Source organism: Palaemon carinicauda, chromosome 8, assembly GCF_036898095.1.
Source record: "Palaemon carinicauda isolate YSFRI2023 chromosome 8, ASM3689809v2, whole genome shotgun sequence".
Lineage (NCBI taxonomy): Eukaryota > Metazoa > Arthropoda > Malacostraca > Decapoda > Palaemonidae > Palaemon > Palaemon carinicauda.
The window spans coordinates 165,971,715-165,992,643 of record NC_090732.1 but is presented as its reverse complement, the minus strand read 5'-3'; the positions used below and the strand labels follow the sequence as shown (position 1 = coordinate 165,992,643).

The 20,929-nt window shown below is 33.7% G+C and overlaps 1 protein-coding gene and 1 long non-coding RNA gene across 2 annotated transcripts in view; one reads left to right on the top strand and one right to left on the bottom strand.

The window, feature by feature from the left end:
* The first annotated feature begins 952 nt into the window (after positions 1-952).
* Positions 953-20,929, top strand: part of LOC137646108 (uncharacterized) — a 193,408-nt gene continuing 173,431 nt past the window's right edge. Inside the window, exon 1 of the long non-coding RNA XR_011045393.1 lies at positions 953-1,070. This is a non-coding gene — a long non-coding RNA (uncharacterized lncRNA). The remainder of the gene's footprint in view (positions 1,071-20,929) is intronic.
* LOC137646107 (protein CREBRF homolog) lies at positions 6,937-19,064 on the bottom strand. Its single transcript, XM_068379305.1, has 7 exons — positions 17,981-19,064; positions 14,942-15,046; positions 11,019-11,223; positions 9,830-9,920; positions 9,095-9,180; positions 8,623-8,873; positions 6,937-8,463 (listed from the first exon to the last, which is right to left on the bottom strand). Exons 1-7 carry the CDS (start codon positions 19,032-19,034, stop codon positions 8,297-8,299), a joined length of 1,959 nt encoding a protein of 652 aa, XP_068235406.1. The 5' UTR covers positions 19,035-19,064; the 3' UTR covers positions 6,937-8,296.

The following is a 20,929-nucleotide window of genomic DNA, read 5'->3' as shown; positions in this document are numbered from 1 at the left end:
GAGGCTTCTCATCATATGTTACAACTACCTAGATCCCACTTTTCAAAAATTTTAGATAGACAAAAATACAGACAAATAAATAAATCTAAAACGTCAGGTGAGTCAACTGTGACTGACAAAACCAATAAGAAGAGTTTATATGAAGACTACAGTGTGCTTAACCACAATTTTCAAGAGGCTCTGAAGAAGTGAAAGCAATATAAAAATAATGTTCATATATACATATTTTTTTTGTAACATTAATACAGATGAGTCAAGAGTTTGGACATAACAATTCCAGAAAATCAGCTGAAATTTTCAGGATCTTATTAAGGGTGAGAGAAGATACAAAGAAAAATAAATAAAACAAACAAAAGGGCAACTGGACTCACAAGAAACCAGATTACTTGCGCGTCACCTGGGACGCTTTTATTTTTTCCTGCATTTTTTTTTTTCAATAATAGCAGCCACTGAACAACAGGACTCATAGTACTCTCAGTACAGTCACAAAATTTTGCTTCACAAAATTCAGAAAAAAAAATTTGGCATCACAAAAAATCTGAAAAAACATTCAGCACCAACTTTGTACCTATAAACTGCAATGCAAGAAAGTTGAAAAACGATCACACAAAACAGCTGTGCGGCTTTTCAATGACTACAGTTACATTGTGCAGTTCTGCCAAGAAAAAGGAAAGAGGAGTTTAACTGGACTGAAGTTGAAAGGATACTGTATAAACTAGTCAACAAAAGTCACTGGCTGTCGAATCGCCAACAACGACAAGACACTGACGTTGGTGCCGATCATACGGAGCCAAAGACTGTTAACGGAGGTCACTGCTGTGGAATCACAAACAACAACAGGACACTGATGTTGGTGCCGATCGTACAGAGACAACTGTATAAACTAGTCAACAAAGGTCACTGCTGTGGAATCGCAAACGACAACAGGACACTGATGTTGGTGCCGATCGTACAGAGACAACTGTATAAACTAGTCAACAAAGGTCACTGCTGTGGAATCACAAACAACAACAGGACACTGATGTTGGTGCCGATCGTACAGAGACAACTGTATAAACTAGTCAACAAAGGTCACTGCTGTGGAATCGCAAACGACAAGGCTGGCATTGGTACCGATCGTACAGAGCCAACGACCGAGGTTAAAAATACAACATTCGACTGATGACAAAACCATACATATAACTTCAGCCTAAAAGTTCATATGGTGTTGAAACAAAGGCTTCAGAGCCTTCTTGAATGAACCGAGACATCTGACTTGGCCAAAACAAACCTGCCAGATATCGCAAGTGACAGATGATCACAAATGTGTATATACATAATGTATGATAAGTGGGTGCACTGCAAAAACAATGTCATAAGGCTGTATCAATCTGTCTTTCTGCTATGATTGTATTTGCTTTACCCATTTTCAGCCGTTTTATGATTATGTATAAACACTTGTAACAGTTGTATGTGTGTGAGAGAGAGAGAGAGAGAGAGAGAGAGAGAGAGAGAGAGAGAGAGAGAGAGAGAGAGAGAGAGAGAGAGAGAGAGAGAGAGAGAGAGAGAATGACTGCACTGCAGTTGCAAAAGCCTAACAAATTACAGCTACAAATATACAAAGTAAGCCAGGAAAACTAACATGGCATTTCCTTGGCAAAATACCTTGTTCATTGATATAAACCCACATGACTTTTTTGCTTAAAAGTTTACCACTTACTAAACTGAATTCTCAGACCACCTATGATTCATGACAAAAGCACTAACATCACTTTAGCATACGGTCTGCCGCAGAGATAAGCAAAGAAGTCTCTACAAATACAGAGAACAATCAATATTGAATATGAAGTGGCAATTCTAATGGTGTCTGCCTTAGCTTAGTTCAAGAATATCAGTAAAAATTTATTAATAGTTAAAATGGTTGTGGTCATTTCAGAAAACATCATAAGCTATATATATATGAGGCTTTGGTCACTCACCCTAAAATTTTCCTCCAATTTTTTTACCTTTTGTCTTTTTTTTATTTTTTTTTTTATTTTTATATGGACATATATTTAAACCTGAATTCATATCACAGATGATTGATCTGTAGTAGACATTTGAGGTTGCTGAAAAATAAATATGTATTTTATAGAATGGTAGTTTTTATGTCTGATCTTGTAAAACTTCCAGATCATTTTCATTCAATTCAATAAAATATAAAAGAAAAAAAAAATGAACACTAAAATCAACAGGTAGAGTACTAAGTAACTCAAGTTAATGTTACTCGGAATAAGCAATACTTCAGCACAATTTCTAAGACATCAGGAAAATAGTGAAACGTTAACTTTCACATTTTGACCATCAGCCACACAAGCATTCAGGGCTCTACAAATGTAATGGCAAAGCTTTAATATTCATCGAGAAAATCATCCGTCAGAAATGACCACGAGTTAGTGGGTACACACTGTCATTCAAACAGATACATAATTAACCACAAACCCTTGTATGGCATGCAGTAAAGGATATGTCAAATTGATATACGGTAAATATATACGTATATAATATATATGTATGTAAATATCTCTAACTCTGTGAGATACAGGGCCGTCAACACACTGAACTGGCCGCTGCTCTGCTAAAAATCAAAATGATGCGAGGAATACCATCCCCATCACCTACTTTCCTAAATTAACTCCTCTTAACATTCATTATAAATGTTTCTCAAAGAAACACAAACTATAAATCTCTAATTTGATTATAATAAAAATAATTCAACGTAAACTAAACTTTCTGTCAAGAAAGAAAGTTAACACTACTTGGTGCATTCTAAATGCAAAAGAAACTCCCTATTAATAATAATTGATTCCTAACAAGGTCAAGAACATTTCACGAAACATTTGAACAAATGGAGACCATTACAGTATTAAAACTTGAGAGAGAGAGAGAGAGAGAGAGAGAGAGAGAGAGAGAGAGAGAGAGAGAGAGAGAGAGAGAGAGAGAGAGAATGCCCTTTTACCTTATTTTGGCTAAAATATATATCTAATACAGTTACATTACCAACTGCTCCTTTATTAGGATGTGAAAACTGCTGGGGGGGATACTCCGATGTTATCAAGCCACCAAATAACTGTATATAAATTACACGCAACATAAAAAAGTAACAGTGTTACAGTTAATACCTACCAATTGCTGTACATAGGTTTAGTATAATCAAATGGACAAATAATTCCAGCAAATACAGTTAAGAACTAATGTTTTAAACAAATATTTAGATTTGAAACAAACTATGAAACATATATATTTATCCCTTAAAGTAATATATGGGAACAATAAAACCAAGATTTTCGTTATCATAAACAAAAGTTTTAAAATGTAACATCAAGAACATCTGCTGATAACTATGGCGCAGATATGAATATTGTAGAGAAAAAGATTAGCTTTCCAAGTCGTAAAATTATCAAACAATGCTGTGCACTTAAAAATCTAACATGGTTTTGCTTAATGCACATAAGTAACATCCAAATAAAATCCAAACATGTTATCACATAATATATAATATTTGAAGAACTCTAAACAGAGGAAAAACTAAACATGAACAACTATTACTGTATTAACTATTTTTTATATAACAATGCCGAGGACTTATGAACGGCATTTTCCCCTTTCCTAACATGCAATTAAAGGAATATAAATGTTACAGAAGCTGTAATTGACAAGACAACCTTCAATATATCTCTATGCTGACGACAGAATCAATAAAAACAACGGTGAGGAACCAACTACAGTATTTTCAGTAATCTGCTTGTTCACAGTTAACTTTCTTACTTTACTATTATCTGTATATTAGTATTGGGTAGTTTTTCCTGACGATCGAGTTATTTTTCCTTCAACATTTCAAATATTTTTCGAGCTGTTGATATTTCCTATATAGTTTATTCACAGAAAACCACATGATTGCTTGGAATTTTTTTTCTTAATGGCTCCTCTCTCGTAACGAAGAGGCTAGAGTACAGTATATAAAATCTTCCGTTACTACGTGCAAATACAGCAAGGGTACGAAGCTTCGACAAAAGAAAATATACGGTAGTATTCTTTTTCGATACCACGGGTTTTGTCGATGACTGAGTTGAGTATCTAACTTTAGTATTTACTACTATACAATGAATACGCAAATCCACTACCTTAAAAACTATTGAGCTGTACAGTACACCATGTCCAAAAATTACATTTACTTAAACCAATGAAGTACTTGGATGAAGAATTTCACAAAGCATCTCTACAACCAACATGCATATACAGTATATTGTATACTATATGTATATATATGTGTACTATGTACCGTGTGCATATACAATATAATATATATATATATATATATATATATATATATATATATATATATATATATATATATATATACATATAAATATATATATATATATATATATATATATATATATATATATATATATATATACATATATATATATATATATATATATATATATATATATATATATATATATATATATATATATATATATATATATATATAATCTATATATACATATATATATATATATATATATATATATATATATATATATATATATATATATATATATATATATATATATAATCTATATATACATATATATATATATATATATATATATATATATATATATATATATATATATACATAAATATATATAATCTATATATATATATATATATATATATATATATATATATATATATATATATATATATATATATATATATATATATCATAAAAATCTGACATAATTAGTGCGACTAGACAGGCACCAGGTAACTCTCTAACCTACATTATCAGGTACACAAACTCATCCATAATGCATTAGGTTTGAATTGCCAATATTTCCCTTGTGTTATCCGATGAGTGAAAAAGAAATCGTTAATTTACAAACGTAAATTATAATGAAATCCAATATACACTTCCTTATTATGATTCATAAACCAAAAAACCCTGTATCGCAGGTCAGGTTATGATTTTTAAGATTCAATTTGGCGTACATTAAATTTTCTGTTCAACGAAAGACAAAATATTAAAAAAATACATAGAAGATGACATCACAGCTTACTCTGCATAAAGAAAAACAAGCATTATGGCTATATAACAATTATAATGGATGAATAGGAGGCCTTAAAGGAAAACTTCAACATATAAGACCTGCAATTTTTATGTTCTAATCGTTTACATTTTGTGGAGTTTGCCATCAGTTTCCGTTCTTTCCTCTTTGAAAGTTTTATGAAGCAATTTTAATCTCCTGAATAATTCTAATTATTCATTGCCATATTTGAATATTTGTTGGCCAGAGTCACCAAGATACTTTTCAATACATCTACAGTTATAATCTCTGTCAAATACACAAACAAAGCGATAATCACAACACAGAATGCTTGAATAATGCAAATGGAAGCTATGTTACTGTTACTAATAAACAGTTTAATCTATCCTTTAGTTATACATATTTACAACTTGACTACCACATCCTGAAGAACAATTTCTTCAAAACATTTCCTCAATAGAGACAATCTTGTCTTAGAATGAGTGTTGGTATGCATTACAGTAGTATACAAAAATATACAGTATAAAAAATTGTGTATTTGGGGAAAAATGGCAATGCCAGAACTAACACACACACAAGTACAGATTTCTTTTTTCAATTCAATACGAATTAAGCCTACGTTTTATCCTTAGGATTACTTACAAATATAATAATCAACCAAAAGGAATGCTACAGATCACCTTCCAAACAGTTACTAAAAAAAATATTAAATGTAATTTTTAATGGTAATGTAAGGACAGTGAGACAAGCGTCACCAAGATCAACTGATACTTTATTCGAATGTGCACGGAAGTATATTACTTGTAAGGACACCGATCCCTACGTCGTCCAGAAAATCGACAAACTACTTATTTATTTGAATTCTCTTTTCGCCACACTGTGGTTTCCCATGTATATATATTCCGCTCTACCAGAGCTACATTTCGACACATGTATCATTTCATAACATGTTTCTGTTAACCCATAATTCATATATTTGTAAGTGTAAGAAAACACATATATTTTGGCGGGCACCTCAATCTGATTTGGCGCCAGCGTCATCCTACCTTTCCGTCCGCACCTTGTAATATACTTCCGTGCACATTCGAATAAAGTATCAGTTGATCTTGGTGACGCTTGTCTCACTGTCCTTACAGTAACAGTACAACAAAGCTGCAACAACAATGATAATTTGCCAGATATCAAATATAGAAAGAACTGTGAAAATTAAAAATTTGCTTTCCTTTCAGTGGTCAAATCATAAGTTACCTCAAAATAATTTCAGTTATATTTCGAGAATCAAATAAAATAGTATTAAAACGAAGCATAAAAACTACTGCACTGTACAAATAATATTATAACTTAAATTCTACATAAATCAGCTAATTATAACTCTTAGCTTCTTTTCCAAATTTAATCATTTCTAAACAGTCTATGTATAAGTAAGGAGTAATGTGACCTCAAGCCTATGACCCTAAAAGTAAATTAAGCCACCTAACGCATGGTGTTAACATGCACAATTTCATATGTTAAGCTGTGGTGTATAAGTTTTTGACCCTTCACCATAACCAACAGTGCAAATTTATTATTATTAATTTAAAAAAAGGCCATCTATTGCTAAGTTTTCAAAATTCTATCATCTATAGTTTGTATCTTTAAACACTTTTGCATATCAGACGTACGTTTGATACAGAGGGCTGACTAGAATACAAAGATTTCTTTTTCGTATAAGAAATGTGCATGCAATGACTGTTACAACACATTTGCACTTACCCAAATGGAAGAAATTTCTTTCACTTTTCTACTTTAATCCCAAAAACGATAACTTTCCAAATCATATAAGAATTTGCATGAATTTGCAACTGTTATGATGAAGATATCTAAAAAAAAATCTGGAGCATATATACTGGATGCACACATACATTTATATATATGTACTAATACTGTATGTATAAACACTTGAATCACAGTAATGCACTGATCATTTAATAAACGAGGCCTAAAATATGTAGTAAAGTAACTAACTTACAAAGTCAATTACATTTTTAGTCAATTACATTTTTAGGATATATATACTTACAAGTGTCATTACTAATCAAACTATTACCCATGTTTGAGCTACAGATTCTAACCTTTCTCCTGTGATATCTATATTCCATGTTTTCACGTTCCTACCTTTCATTGATATTTGGGTATTGTATTATGTACTAATGATTTTCAACTACAGTAATCACATTTGAATTATTTTTCAAAATTTTACTGCTCTACTCTATTTTTAGTTTAATTGAATGTATCAATGGCTGCATGTCATTCAGATGCTTGTCCTCTTAGGAATTGACAATTCAAAATTATGGCTGATCTATACAGTATACCTACATGAAACTCTTTATTTTATTTGTAAAATTCCTATATTGGCATATTGTAAATATTACGTAGACATGCATGGCTAAATCTCCCTACTACTGTTATCCTAAATCTTCCTTGAAGTATAAGCTTGACACAAAACATATCATGTATAGCGGTGGGCATATGCTGAGATTCAAGTGATGTTTATCTCAACTAAAAAATGACACATAAGTATACGTACAATATACAGTATATGCAAACAATCAAGTGCATGATAGAACATACACACTTATGAACACTATGCTTTAGATGATAATCATTAACTGTACTGACCTCTAAATTCAAAGATTCGTTTTTTAAAAATATAACAATATTCACAATTGTAGCTATTCGAACATTTCTCTGACATTCACAGCCTACATCTTTAGTGGGAGAGCATAAACAGAATTTAGCCAACCCTACCTTCTCTCGTGGGTCATACTAATCCTAACCTAACAATCTCTGCAAGAGGTATGGTAATACCGAACCCCCTTTAAACTACTCCACCATTTCTACAAAAGAAAATTTCATACCAAATTTTAGAAACCTTAATTTGGTAATGATTCTTCATGTATTATATTAAATCAATAAAGTAAGAATTACTTTATGTTCTACATCTAAATAAAACTATACTTATGAATTGCATTGGAGACCATACAAATGGTAGCTTATGATAGATTCACCTGAACTAAGAAGGGTCATGGATAAATATGATAAAATATAAACTTTCAAGTTTATGGGAAAATGATCACATCTTTCCTTCTGCTATTTGTTGAACGCAGATGCAAAGAGATGTCATTTCAAGAAGCACCTTGGTCTGTAACTCAACAGACGTGTTTCTCTTCAGGTGAATGCCTTTAATGCGGTGAGAAACCTCCACAGAAATTTGATGTAGGACTGGTAGAGAGGTTAGTATTATCAAAAGTCCTCGTTACTTCTTCCAAGCCTCCAGTGGAGTTACCATTTTGACAATTTTCTATCACCTTGTTGACAAACTCTGTAGTATGGCCAGCAATTTTGTGTTCTGCAACAAATTAGAAATAAAAAATAACATCAAATGACACTTACCGTGTACTGTACTTTAACATACTGTACTATATATCAGTTGGTGAATATTCTAACTTCTATGCTACTGTACTCTAAGAAAAAAAAATAGTACCAAATATTATAATCCACAACTTACTGTTCTTCATCTTCACAATTTTCTCCAAAGCCACTGTAATCTGTGCTTGGTTCTGAGAAGATGACGAATCAAGACCAGCCTGATGTTGCATGGGATCGACTGGTGCGCTGGCTGCCCCACATTCAACTTTCTTCAGAAGAACTGCTCGCGCCTCTTCAAGCAACATCAGCATACCTTTGTGCTCTTGTTCCAAGCCGTACAGTTTAATCTTGTTGGCCTCGTGCTGAGCTTTCTTCTTTAAACGGCAGGCTCTGAAAATTCATAAAAATAACAACAATGATCACACTGTTTCATCAAATCCAGAAAGAAATCTTCGGATTCAATAACTATCAACTCAAAGAACCTTTACCTTGTAGTCATAATACTAATATCTATCTATCTATCTATCTATTCATTATAAATGTACAGTAACATGACTGCCATAATACATTACAGTATAGAAAATGAGTTATTAAGAAAATACGCTTCTTACCTGGATGCCAACTTATTTTTCTCCTTGCGCGACTTTGGTCTCACATTGAAAGGTAGCTCCGATACAGGGGTCATGTCATTAATTGTCTATAAAAAAGAAAAAAACAAATATTGTATTAATAACACTTTTATATTAACTGTGTAGTAGTAAACTTTTGAAATATTCTTGAATCAGTATAAGAATTTTGATAGTAAAACCTATTATTTCAATATTTACCTCGTACTGTAGTTCCATTGATAATATCATTGAAGCTACTGGCTTTCAGACCTCTAAATAAAAAAGAACAGAAAACATTTCTCTCTCTCCTTCTCCTTCTCACGATACTCAATTCTCCTGATAGATAACATAATAGGGGGGGGGGGGTATTTTCAACTGCAACGCTTTCAAAATACTGCACAGTACTAAATTAGTTTGAGCTCAAGAGGCTGGCATGAAGTTCTTTGAATAACTATACACATTGTTGATGTTCCTCCCACTGCAACATCTATCAGTATGACTAGGCATTATAGGGGAGTGGAAGAATGAGATATTTCTTTCTTCTTTTTATTTGGTCAGGAAGCCAGTAGCTTTGATGATACTAATATAACTACGAGGTAAAATTCCTTGAAACAATTCCGTTACTCCAATTTTCATAAGTACATAGCATTGTGGATTGTACAAACCTTTCCATTTAAAAAAAAATCCAATAACCATGAAGAAATTTTCTATAAGTGACGATACAAATCTTCATCGTACCTTATTAAGTTTATCCAGTTCTCTGCCAATGCTGACCAACTTGCGGGGATTTGGTGTAAGATCATTACCATCTCCTCTTCTGGCTTTTCCACTGTAATAGAAGAAACACAAATAATATGAATAACAATAGTATTAGTAAAAAATAAAGATTTTTAATAGGAAATCTATTACAGTATTTCCATACTGACCTCTGAATAGAAAAACTATTACGTGGAAGTACTAACTTGACAACCTTTTAATAGAAGAAAAAAAAAGAGAAACGGGGGGCCCTCATACAATCCCTCTTTTAATCAACTGCCACATGCTTACTTTCGATCAAACATTTTGAGACCAGTGGCGATAAGTTTTAGGGAAGGAGATTTGTTACAGCCATATGTTGGCAGCCCTTTAATCCTACTGTGATGACAGCATTTATATATATCTAGACACTGTAGACAGTCATTTCAGACATTTTGAATGACTATCTAAAAGCACCAATATAATGATCCTTTTAAACATGTCTGCGTATTACAAATCGCAATTCTGTTTCACTTGGGAACATTCCTGAAAAATCACAATATTCACATATTATTTTGAAATCGGCGCGCATAAGGTGGTGCATTTTGGAGCAAGAGTTCATTGCAATAACTCTTAGGGACCTTCCGTATGGCTCCTTCGATTTTTACTTTTCCTCATTCCCTTTTGATTTCTTTATTCTACGGTATTGTTCAACTTCTTTAACTATTCTTTTCCCTGATTTTAAATCTAATCGATTCATTTTAAATATCATCACGGTGAGCTTATAACAATCTAGAAATGTAACTGATTGGTCTTAGTAAATTATCTATTTAACATTATTGGTTACTAGGAAGGCAGGATTATCAATTAATAACAGGACATGCATTCCTGATATTATCACATGACAAAAATATTTAATTTACAACAAATACCGTAGATTAAATTACTTAATTTCATTCAGTTTATTGAAAAGCATTAATTTATGACCCTTCAAAATATATCAGTATATCTGTGTTTTATGACTTGTAGACAGTATTATTATTATTATTGTCATCATCAATACTAGCTAAGCTACAATCATAGTTGGAAAAGCAGGATGCTATAAAAACAAGGGTTACAACAGGGAAAAATAGCCCAATGAGTAAAAGAAATAAGGAAGTAAAACATAGAACTTAAGGAAGAATTGTCTTACCTGTGTTTTATGCCTTGTATAGAACACAGGGGCGAAAACACGGGGTCCATGACTGAAGGAAGATTGTGAGGGTCTTTCTCCTGTTGGTTGATGCTGACGCGATGACCTTTCGGTCCCTTTGCTTGTACATTATACTGCCAGAAATACCTTTCCTTCTTGCCAAGAGAACCGCACACACTTCCGGTGTCTTCGCTCACAACGGAATCTGATATAAAAATTCTAAGTTTAGACAATTATTAAAACAAATAATAAAAATTACCTGCTATGTAAATAATTGCAAGATGAGAAAAAAAAACAGCTGACGATAACTTCCTAAGGTATACTATGGTCAAACTAAATTAAGTAGAAATATGGCTGTCATTTAGAGTTGCCAAACTTATTCTGGACTTATAATCCAACTCAAGTCAAATCTCCCAAGGGGCCCTTAACCTGGTCATTATATTTATAAATTTATTCTGGACTTATGATCCAACTCAAGTCATATCTCCCAAGGGGCCCTTAATCTGGTCATTATATTTATAAATTTATTCTGGACTTATAATCCAACTCAAGTCATATCTCCCAAGGGGCCCTTAACCTGGTCATTATATTTATAAATTTATTCTGGACTTATAATCCAACTCAAGTCATATCTCCCAAGGGGCCCTTAACCTGGTCATTATATTTATAAATTTATTCTGGACTTATGATCCAACTCAAGTCATATCTCCCAAGGGGCCCTTAACCTGGTCATTATATTTATAAATTTATTCTGGACTTATGATCCAACTCAAGTCATATCTCCCAAGGGGCCCTTAATCTGGTCATTATATTTATAAATTTATTCTGGACTTATGATCCAACTCAAGTCATATCTCCCAAGGGGCCCTTAATCTGGTCATTATATTTATAAATTTATTCTGGACTTATGATCCAACTCAAGTCATATCTCCCAAGGGGCCCTTAATCTGGTCATTATATTTACTTCACCCACAACCTGTCTGGAAGCAGGGAAGCGGTTAGACATAGTCTGCTTTACTGCAATCTACCATCACTTGAGGAATTGACATTGTTTTCCATCTCATTTCATTTATTTTCATTAGTATGTCCACGTTAGATTTGAAATCAGCATACTTTAGTTTCTATCTGTATACCATCAAAATGGTTAGAGTATTTACCACCAGCAGGACAATGCCCTTGAGACTGACTATCTATACACTCAGAGCTCAAGGCCATTTCTATTCAAGTTAAGATCATGGAGGGTAAAGCAATGGCTGCTGATGACTAAGCAGATAGATATATAGGCAATCCCAAACCTCACATCCTTAGCTCACAAGGATGGTGAACTTACACACGCTACAAGAAACTGTCAAGCGTGAGTGGGACTTAAACCCCAGACCGGCAGATAGCCAGACAAGGGCGTTTCCAATAAAATATTGATAGACATGATAAAACTTTTCAAAATTTATCACATGATAAGTGTTGCAGAACACTGCTGATAAGCTGTTTTCTCTTTCTGATTTGATATGGAGATTGGTAACATATTTTATACTTTTACAGAATATTACATCTTAGGGCACCGGTCTTCAACCTTTTTGAAGTCATGGCTGACTTTTGATGTCTAAATACCCATGGCTCACTAATTCCGATTTAGAATAGGAATTGTTAAGTTCAAAATAAAAGTTATAGTTCTTAGAACTGGAACTTGATTATATGTTATTACCATAAATTGAAAATATAGATTTTCATAAATTCAATACAATATACAAATATAATCAGAATCTTTAAATTACCATTTTGATTATCTAAAAATAAACTAGTGCATTAAAATTTAATACAGTATAATTTTCTTGAATTTAAAATGCAAAAATGGTTGGAAAATTTCCATGACAATTTCTCTGGTAAACAAATTAATTATTTAACTGAAAATGTAAATACAATTTGCTTACAGTCCTTAAGGTATAAAACGGAACAAGAGAAAAATATATGTATATGCAACTTTTCTGCTATATTATCCAAAATTGGAGGAAATAAAACTTCAATAGCATGCTTTCATATCCAGAAATCTCTTCTTGAGAGGGTGGCGAAAGAAAAGTCAAGTTTGAGATGTTTGCGAGTATGAGGGTGGGCGTGTTCAAGCATTTTCGTGGCAGAGTATTATTTGTCAGCCCTAAGAAAGAGATGAGAAGAGCCACCAGTCTGAAAATCGAGCACAACACCTTATATATGTTGAACCTTTATCCTTTGGGGTTGTTGTTTCCAATGGTTGCATACAGTGCCCACCAGGGGTGACAAATCTGTGACCTTGAATTAAGGTAAACTTTCAAATTGACCTTTTGAGGTAAAACTGTAGACCAATTGATACAACTTGATGCGAGGTACTGTACATGGTGGTGCATTGAATCTTTGAAATTTATTTTCATTTTTTCTCCGAAAAATCATATTAGTGAAATTATAGTATAAAACCATAAGATGCATATGGCATTGTGCATCATAGAAAGAGGTTAAATCCTTGGTAACTTGCATTGCATAGCAACAGGGTGACCATGTCATCTGATTGTCAGTGGAGTGAATTCTATGTATCCTGATCTAGACACATATTGCACTGGTACCATACCAATCTTGCCTTCTGCACACCATGGAAACAAATTCTTTGTATCATGATCCAGACACGTATTGCGCAAGTACCGTACCAATCTTGCCTTCTGCACACCATGGAAATAAACTCCATGTATCATGATCCAGACACGTATTGCGCAAGTACCGTACCAATCTTGCCTTCTGCACACCATGGAAATAAACTCCTATCATGATCCAGACACGTATTGCGCTAGTACCGTACCAATTTTGCCTTCTGCACACCATGGAAACAAATTCTTTGTATCATGATCCAGACACGTATTGCGCTAGTACCGTACCAATTTTGCCTTCTGCACACCATGGAAATAAACTCCTGTATCATGATCCAGACACGTATTGTGCAAGTACCGTACCAACCTTGCCTTCTGCACACCATGGAAATAAACTCCAAGTATCATGATCCAGACACATATTGTGCAAGTACCGTACCAACCTTGCCTTCTGCACACCATGGAAATAAACTCCATGTATCATGATCCAGACACGTATTGTGCAAGTACCGTACCAATCTTGCCTTCTGCACACCATGGAAATAAACTCCATGTACTGTATCATGATCCAGACACGTATTGTGCAAGTACCGTACCAATCTTGCCTTCTGCACACCAAGGAAATAAATCCCCCCCACCCCTTTACTTTCACTCATTATAAGTCACATGTAATTGTACATTTATACCATGAACAATTAGTGAGTTAGAATAAGAAAAGAAAATATATTTATTTCCATATTTTTTTTTCATATACTGTTTAATTATAATTATAGGTCCGGATAATAGAAAATATATACTGTAATCTTATTTGTATTTATTATCATATTTCTTATATAACTTTAAATTTTACATTATTTGTTTGTCCGGCCCACCTGATAATCAGCCCCTGGCCCACAGATTGCAACCCACTGCCTTAGGGCAAGATTCATGAATGAAATATGAGGAAACTGGCAACATCTCACACATGCTCCATGTTACTAGTTAGTCTCGTTTGACTGCTTTCCACTTTTTAAAAAAATATATCAATAAATACGTATGGCAATTTAAATTTTTACCTATTTTGACTGCAGTTTACTGTAACACAGTGGTACTTATTTGTACTGACACGAATACAACCCAAAAATCTTTTAGAAGGAGAATGAGCAGTGTGAGCTTGTGTTTACGCTGATAAATCTCCTGGTAAAAGAACTCAAGTTTGTATGGTTATGAAAAATACCAATTACTCCCAATTTTGTCATATTAAAACGACTGGACAAAAACATTATTATACAGTATATGAAGTGTGCTATGTCCTCACAAGACGACAGTACTTACCGTTATCGGATTCCGAGTCATAATGCTCGTTATCGGATTCATCCTCCGAATCGATTCCTTCATCGATGGATAAATCATGGGCAGCAGGGGAAAGGATCCCACCAACTGGTGAAAAGGCAAAATAATGTTAAATTGGAAAATATTGCTTTTAGATAAATGTAATGAACTATACTCAATTCTTTTTAATGAGGAGCATTTGCACCGACTCGCAGCGGTGCCCTTTTAGCTCGGAAAACGTTTCCTGCTATCTGGTTGGTTAGAATTATCTTGTCCAATCAATCAGCGATCAGGAAACTTTACCGTGCGAAAAGGGCACCCCTGCGAGTCGGTGCAAATCTGCCTCACTAAAAAGAACTGACTACACTTATACTAAATTGGTTCAAGTTAAGATACTGCATTTTATACTCTTAGACCAAAAAGGGAGCCTATATTCACGTTAAAAAGAAAACAAATCCATTAAATTACAAAAACATATTGTATAGAAAATTTTCTGGTATGCTTAAGAAACATACTACAGTAACAAAGGTAAAAAATAATTGGCTAAAAATGACATACATATATATTTAATAATAATGGTAATATGTTTAGACAAACAAACATTAATCTAATTTCAAAATTTGATATTTTTTGGAACCAATACTTTGAAACTTAAGAATAGCTGCTTACATTAGGTAAAAAGCAATATACCTTAAGTTAATATACATACATATATGTATAATATATATTATATACGAGGTCCATTCAAAAAGTATCCGACCTTGGTCCATAAAGAAAAAAACTGTACATTTGAAATTTGTTTATTCAATCACCGTCAGAGTACTCCCCTTGGGAGTGCAAACACTTTTCCCACCGGTGCTGCCACTGCTGGTAACATCTCTGGAATGTTGACATTCGGATGCTGTAAAGCTCTGCTGTCGTTTTTCTAATAATTTCCCCTCTCGACTCAAAATGCTTACCTTTCAGGATTGTTTTCAGTTTAGGGAACAGCCAGAAGTCACAAGGTGCCATATCCGGAGAGTAGGGAGGATCCCGAACAAGTGGAGTGTTTTTTTTGTCCAGATAAGCTTGGATCAAGTGGGCAGAATGAGCAGATGCATTATCATGGTGCAGTTGCCAGTTTTGCGCCGCCCACATTTCTGATCCTGTGCTTATTCCTACTTCTTCAGTACTGTAATTTCGTTGATGGTTATACGACGGTCATCCTCCACTATTTGACGAACATTTTCAATGAATTCTTCAATTCTGCTGGTGGATGGCCTGCCTGACCGTGGCTTGCTCTCAACTGAGGTTTGTCCATGCTTGAAGCGATTATACCACTCCTTTATCTGTGTTATTCCCATGGCTTTATCGCCAAAGGCTTGCTTAATCTTCCGGATAGTTTGCACTTGTGTATCACCAAGCTTGTAGCAGAACTTAATGCAGTAGCGCTGCTCGATGCGCTCCGACATGTTGTGTAAGGATGAAAATCCGACGAGCTTGTGCTGGATGTCTGCACTCTAGCCCTCACAGGCGGGTACTGCCACACACTAAAGATTTTAAAATTTACACACATGTGCAGTAAGAGTGCTGTCAACTCCCACAAAACTAATTAGCTGATTGGTGAATTATTTTTCCTTTTATGAACCAAGGTCGGATACTTTTTGAAGTATATATATATATATATATATATATATATATATATATATATATATATATATATATATATATATATATATATATATATATATATATATATATATATATATCACTATAGTGATATAAAAAATAACTTTGCCCATAAGATTTGCAGATGACATAGTTCTATTTAGTGAATCATGGGAGGAATTGCAAAAGATAATAGAAGATTTAAATATAGAAAACAGAAACTTAGGACTGAAAATGAGTATGAGTAAAGCCAAGATAATGTTCAATAAAAATGTAAAAAAAAACAAATAAGGGTTAAGGACTAACTTATAAAGATTGGTAATCAATAAACATAATTAGGATAGGACAGACAGTAAGTGTTTCCCTAGGACATGAGACCAAAATTAAAAGAAGGATAAGCATGGGATGGAGAGCTTAGTAAACAAATTGAGATTATGAAAAGTAAAATGCCACTTTCTCTAAAAAAAAAAAAGAAAAAAAGTATTTAATCATATGGTCCTATCAGTATTAACTTATGTATCAGAAACTTGGAGCATTACTAAAGCCTTCAAACCATATGCTAGTTACAACTCAAAGAGCTATGGAAAGAATAATGACGGGAGTATAGAAATACTTGGAGACAAAAAAAGAGCAACATGGATATGAGAGCTAAAGTGGAGAATGTTCTAACAACATGTAAGAAAAAGAAATGAACATGTGTAGGACATATAATGAGAATGGCAGATAATAGATGGACATTAAGAATAACAGAATGGGTCCCTAGAGACTGAAAATGAAGGAGGGGAAGGAAGAGAAGACTATGGATTGACAAGCTATGAAAATTTGTAGGTAAAGTATAGACTGACACAGAAAGACCACATACAGATGATAGTGGAAGGACATGTCTGAGGCCTTTATCCTGCAGTGGACTAGCAACAATTGATGATATATATAAATATAAACCCAGACCACTGTTTTCAACTATAAAACACTATCAAATTGCCAAATCTGACTTCTGAATAGTAACAAAGAATATCAACTCTTGTTTATAAAGAAGGAAAAACCATTGAAACACCTCTTGTAAACTAATTGCATCACAATCATTCAGACAAAATACTGCACCAAATAGAGTACATGAATGGCTTCATTTTCTATGTGATATACAGTACACAGTCTACTGATTACCAATAAAAACATAATCATTACTAGTATATTAGCTTTGGATCTTTGTAATACGTGTATACTATAATAATGGATATGGAAAGAAGAAACCAAACATATGCATATGAAGGAGCACATAAATTCAAGCAATTATCAACCTAAACGTACTGCATACACAGAAGAAAACCAGCCTATGCCCCCAATACAAGAGAAGCTTATGATGTATCAACTAATGATAAGGTTAAAAACACAAACCTGTACTTAGCGATGAAGCTGATCCACCGTATTCTTCTGCAAGCGATCCCGTTGATAGCAGGTGCTGTCGTGGTTCTCTGCGCTGCCATGCTTGCTCAAAGGAAAAATTGCGAGTTGGTGCTGACGATGAAAGTCTGGCAGAGAGTAGGGGATTAGCAGCCGTAAGTGACGTTGGTCTTGGTACGGATTGTCCCATAGGTAGTTCCTGGGGAGAAGGTGCACCTTGTGGTGATGCTACGCTGTGAGGAGACAATGGAGTGGGAGAACGTAACAATAACTCTTGCAGTGCCGACGTTGAGCCAGATGCTTGATTGTGTTGTTGCTGAGGGATATTCTGATGTTGATTTGACCCGGGACACTCTTCTATACTGCCTAACTGGTTGTTGACTTGTTGTCCAGGAAGAGAGGACGATGTGAGGAGGGGATCTCTCCACCCTCCTCCCTGGGGAGGGAATGATGATGCTAAGAGAGAATACAGTGAAGAGCTTTCAGGCTTTACAGGTTGCGTCATAGTTGTTGGAAAGATGTATCCAGATCCAGTAGGTGTTGAATAACCTTTGTTATCCATAACTTCATCTGGGTGAACGGTCAACATTGTCAAAGGAGAGTTAGACTGATCCATTCCAGAACTTGAAAACTTCTCAGGAATCAAAAGGTCGTCCAAATTCACATCATCAAGTATGTTGTTTTCATCAGTTGAATTTAAACCAATGGAATGATTTGGAAGGAGATCATCAACTCCAAGAAGATCATCCAGAGGTTCCAACTTGATGTCCAAGTCGAGATCCATTGACTGCGTCCACAGAGAAGGAGAGTTTGGTCCAACTGGGGAAAGGCTGCTGTTGTCATTATTTGTGGGAACAGTCATACCGGTGTTATTCTCCCAATAAGGACCTAAACTGTTGTTTGAAGGTTGGTTGGGGAGTGAGCTATGCTCCTCCATATGTAGAGCCATTGACGAGAGGCCGGAAAAATTATGAACGTGTTGCGAAGCCCTGTTCCCGGGACCTCGGGGGATTGGGACTCCCCCGCTCATGGGCGTGTCAACTCCCATTCCGTTGTCACACCAGTCGAACAGATAGTCACTCTGAAAAAGAGTAAAATAACATTAATTACAATCACAAAGCAAACTCTTTATATATTGTAACCTAACATTCTAAGCATAGCTATAATAATTGCTCAGAAATCCTTATCCTTACAAAGCAAACTCTTTATATATTGTAACCTAACATTCTAAGCATAGCTATAATAATTGCTCAGAAATCCTTATCCTTCAAGCATACTAAAAATTAAAATCAATTACATAATTAAATCTAATAATCTTTACATGACCATTAATTCAAGTTTGTTATGATAAATATATAGGGTACAAATATTGCATTTCTGTAACCCAACACTTTAAGCATACCTATAATAATTGCTCAGAAATGCTTATCCTTTAAGGATACTAAAAATTAAAATTACAGTAATTACATACTAATCTTCAATTGACCACTATAGTAATTCAAGTTTGGTATGATAAGTATATAGGATAAACAAATTGCATTTCTGGACATTTAGATAATCAGAATCACAAAAATACAAAACAAAATAACAGAATATCTAAAGAATACATCCTGACTATTTAAAAACTCTACATTACTTAAAGAAAAGCAAAAATATTTAAATTTTTTTCAGAACTCATCGTGGCTACAGCTCTGTGACAACTGGATATCGACCACAAAAATATACCTTTAATGACAATTTTAAAAATTCAGAACATATATAAAATTGTAGGTAAAAATAAGTGCGCTCTCTCTCTCTCTCTCTCTCTCTCTCTCTCTCTCTCTCTCTCTCTCTCTCTCTCTCTCTCTCTCTCTCTCTCAAAGAAGTGATGTATACTTGTAAACAAATTTAGAATGTAACTGTGAAGTGTATAAGGCATATTTCTTTTCAAATAACATAATGTTCAGAACGTATTGCATGAAATTATTCTTCAACAAACTGTACTCCAACGCTTTAAATGAAATATATTATTAATTAATTCATATGTCAAATTAATCAATGAAGTCTCCAAACAGTGAATATATGGGACTCATATACATTTGAAAATTAACTTTCATTCAGTAACATTAACATCCTGAGTTCACTTTTATCTTTCTTCTCATCAGTAAAACACTTCTTTTACACATTCATTTGACTGAAATTACCTTTTACTTTTCATTTTCTAATGTAAAACCTTTCAGAATTACTTCTAATCATGTATCACTTCCATTCAATACTTAATAATCTTGAGAACCAAAATTCCTAATCCTTATTTTGAAGAAGCAGATGTGCATTTCTACAGGAAATCTAGTCCTTTACTCTCTCCTATTTGACGGAAAATCAACAAACATTTATTAATGAAAATTAAAATCGACTTAATCACAAATTATCAGAAATTTCAATCCTCAATCGATCAATTAATTTACAAGCATAAAAAGAAATACAAATATAAGAACACAGCGTATATGCCTAAACCGAATAGCCAACAATACTGTTGCAATTAACCAAAAGGATGTACTTATGAATTCAAATACAATAAGACATGGCACTTGCATTTTAATTGTTCAATATTATCTGATCTATTTTCGAAGAACTAATTCCCTAGAACCATAGCTAAGAGAAAATATAAATATAGGTGAGATAGGTGAGCGTATGACAAGGCTTCAGGCCAGTGTATATCCAATATGGAGTATGTAAGATAATTCTCTTACAATTGAGAAAGCCTCAAGACAAGAGGAAACAATTTTGTGTTAATTATTTAATGATACTAATTGTACCGCTAGTTGTGATAAATATGCACAAGACATAAAAATAGCCACAGATGTTGTTATAAAAAGAAATACTATCCTATAACTTTATGAATATTTAAACAGATGTTAGGAATTCGTTAATTATGCTTGCTGGCCTAATTCATTCAACAATAAT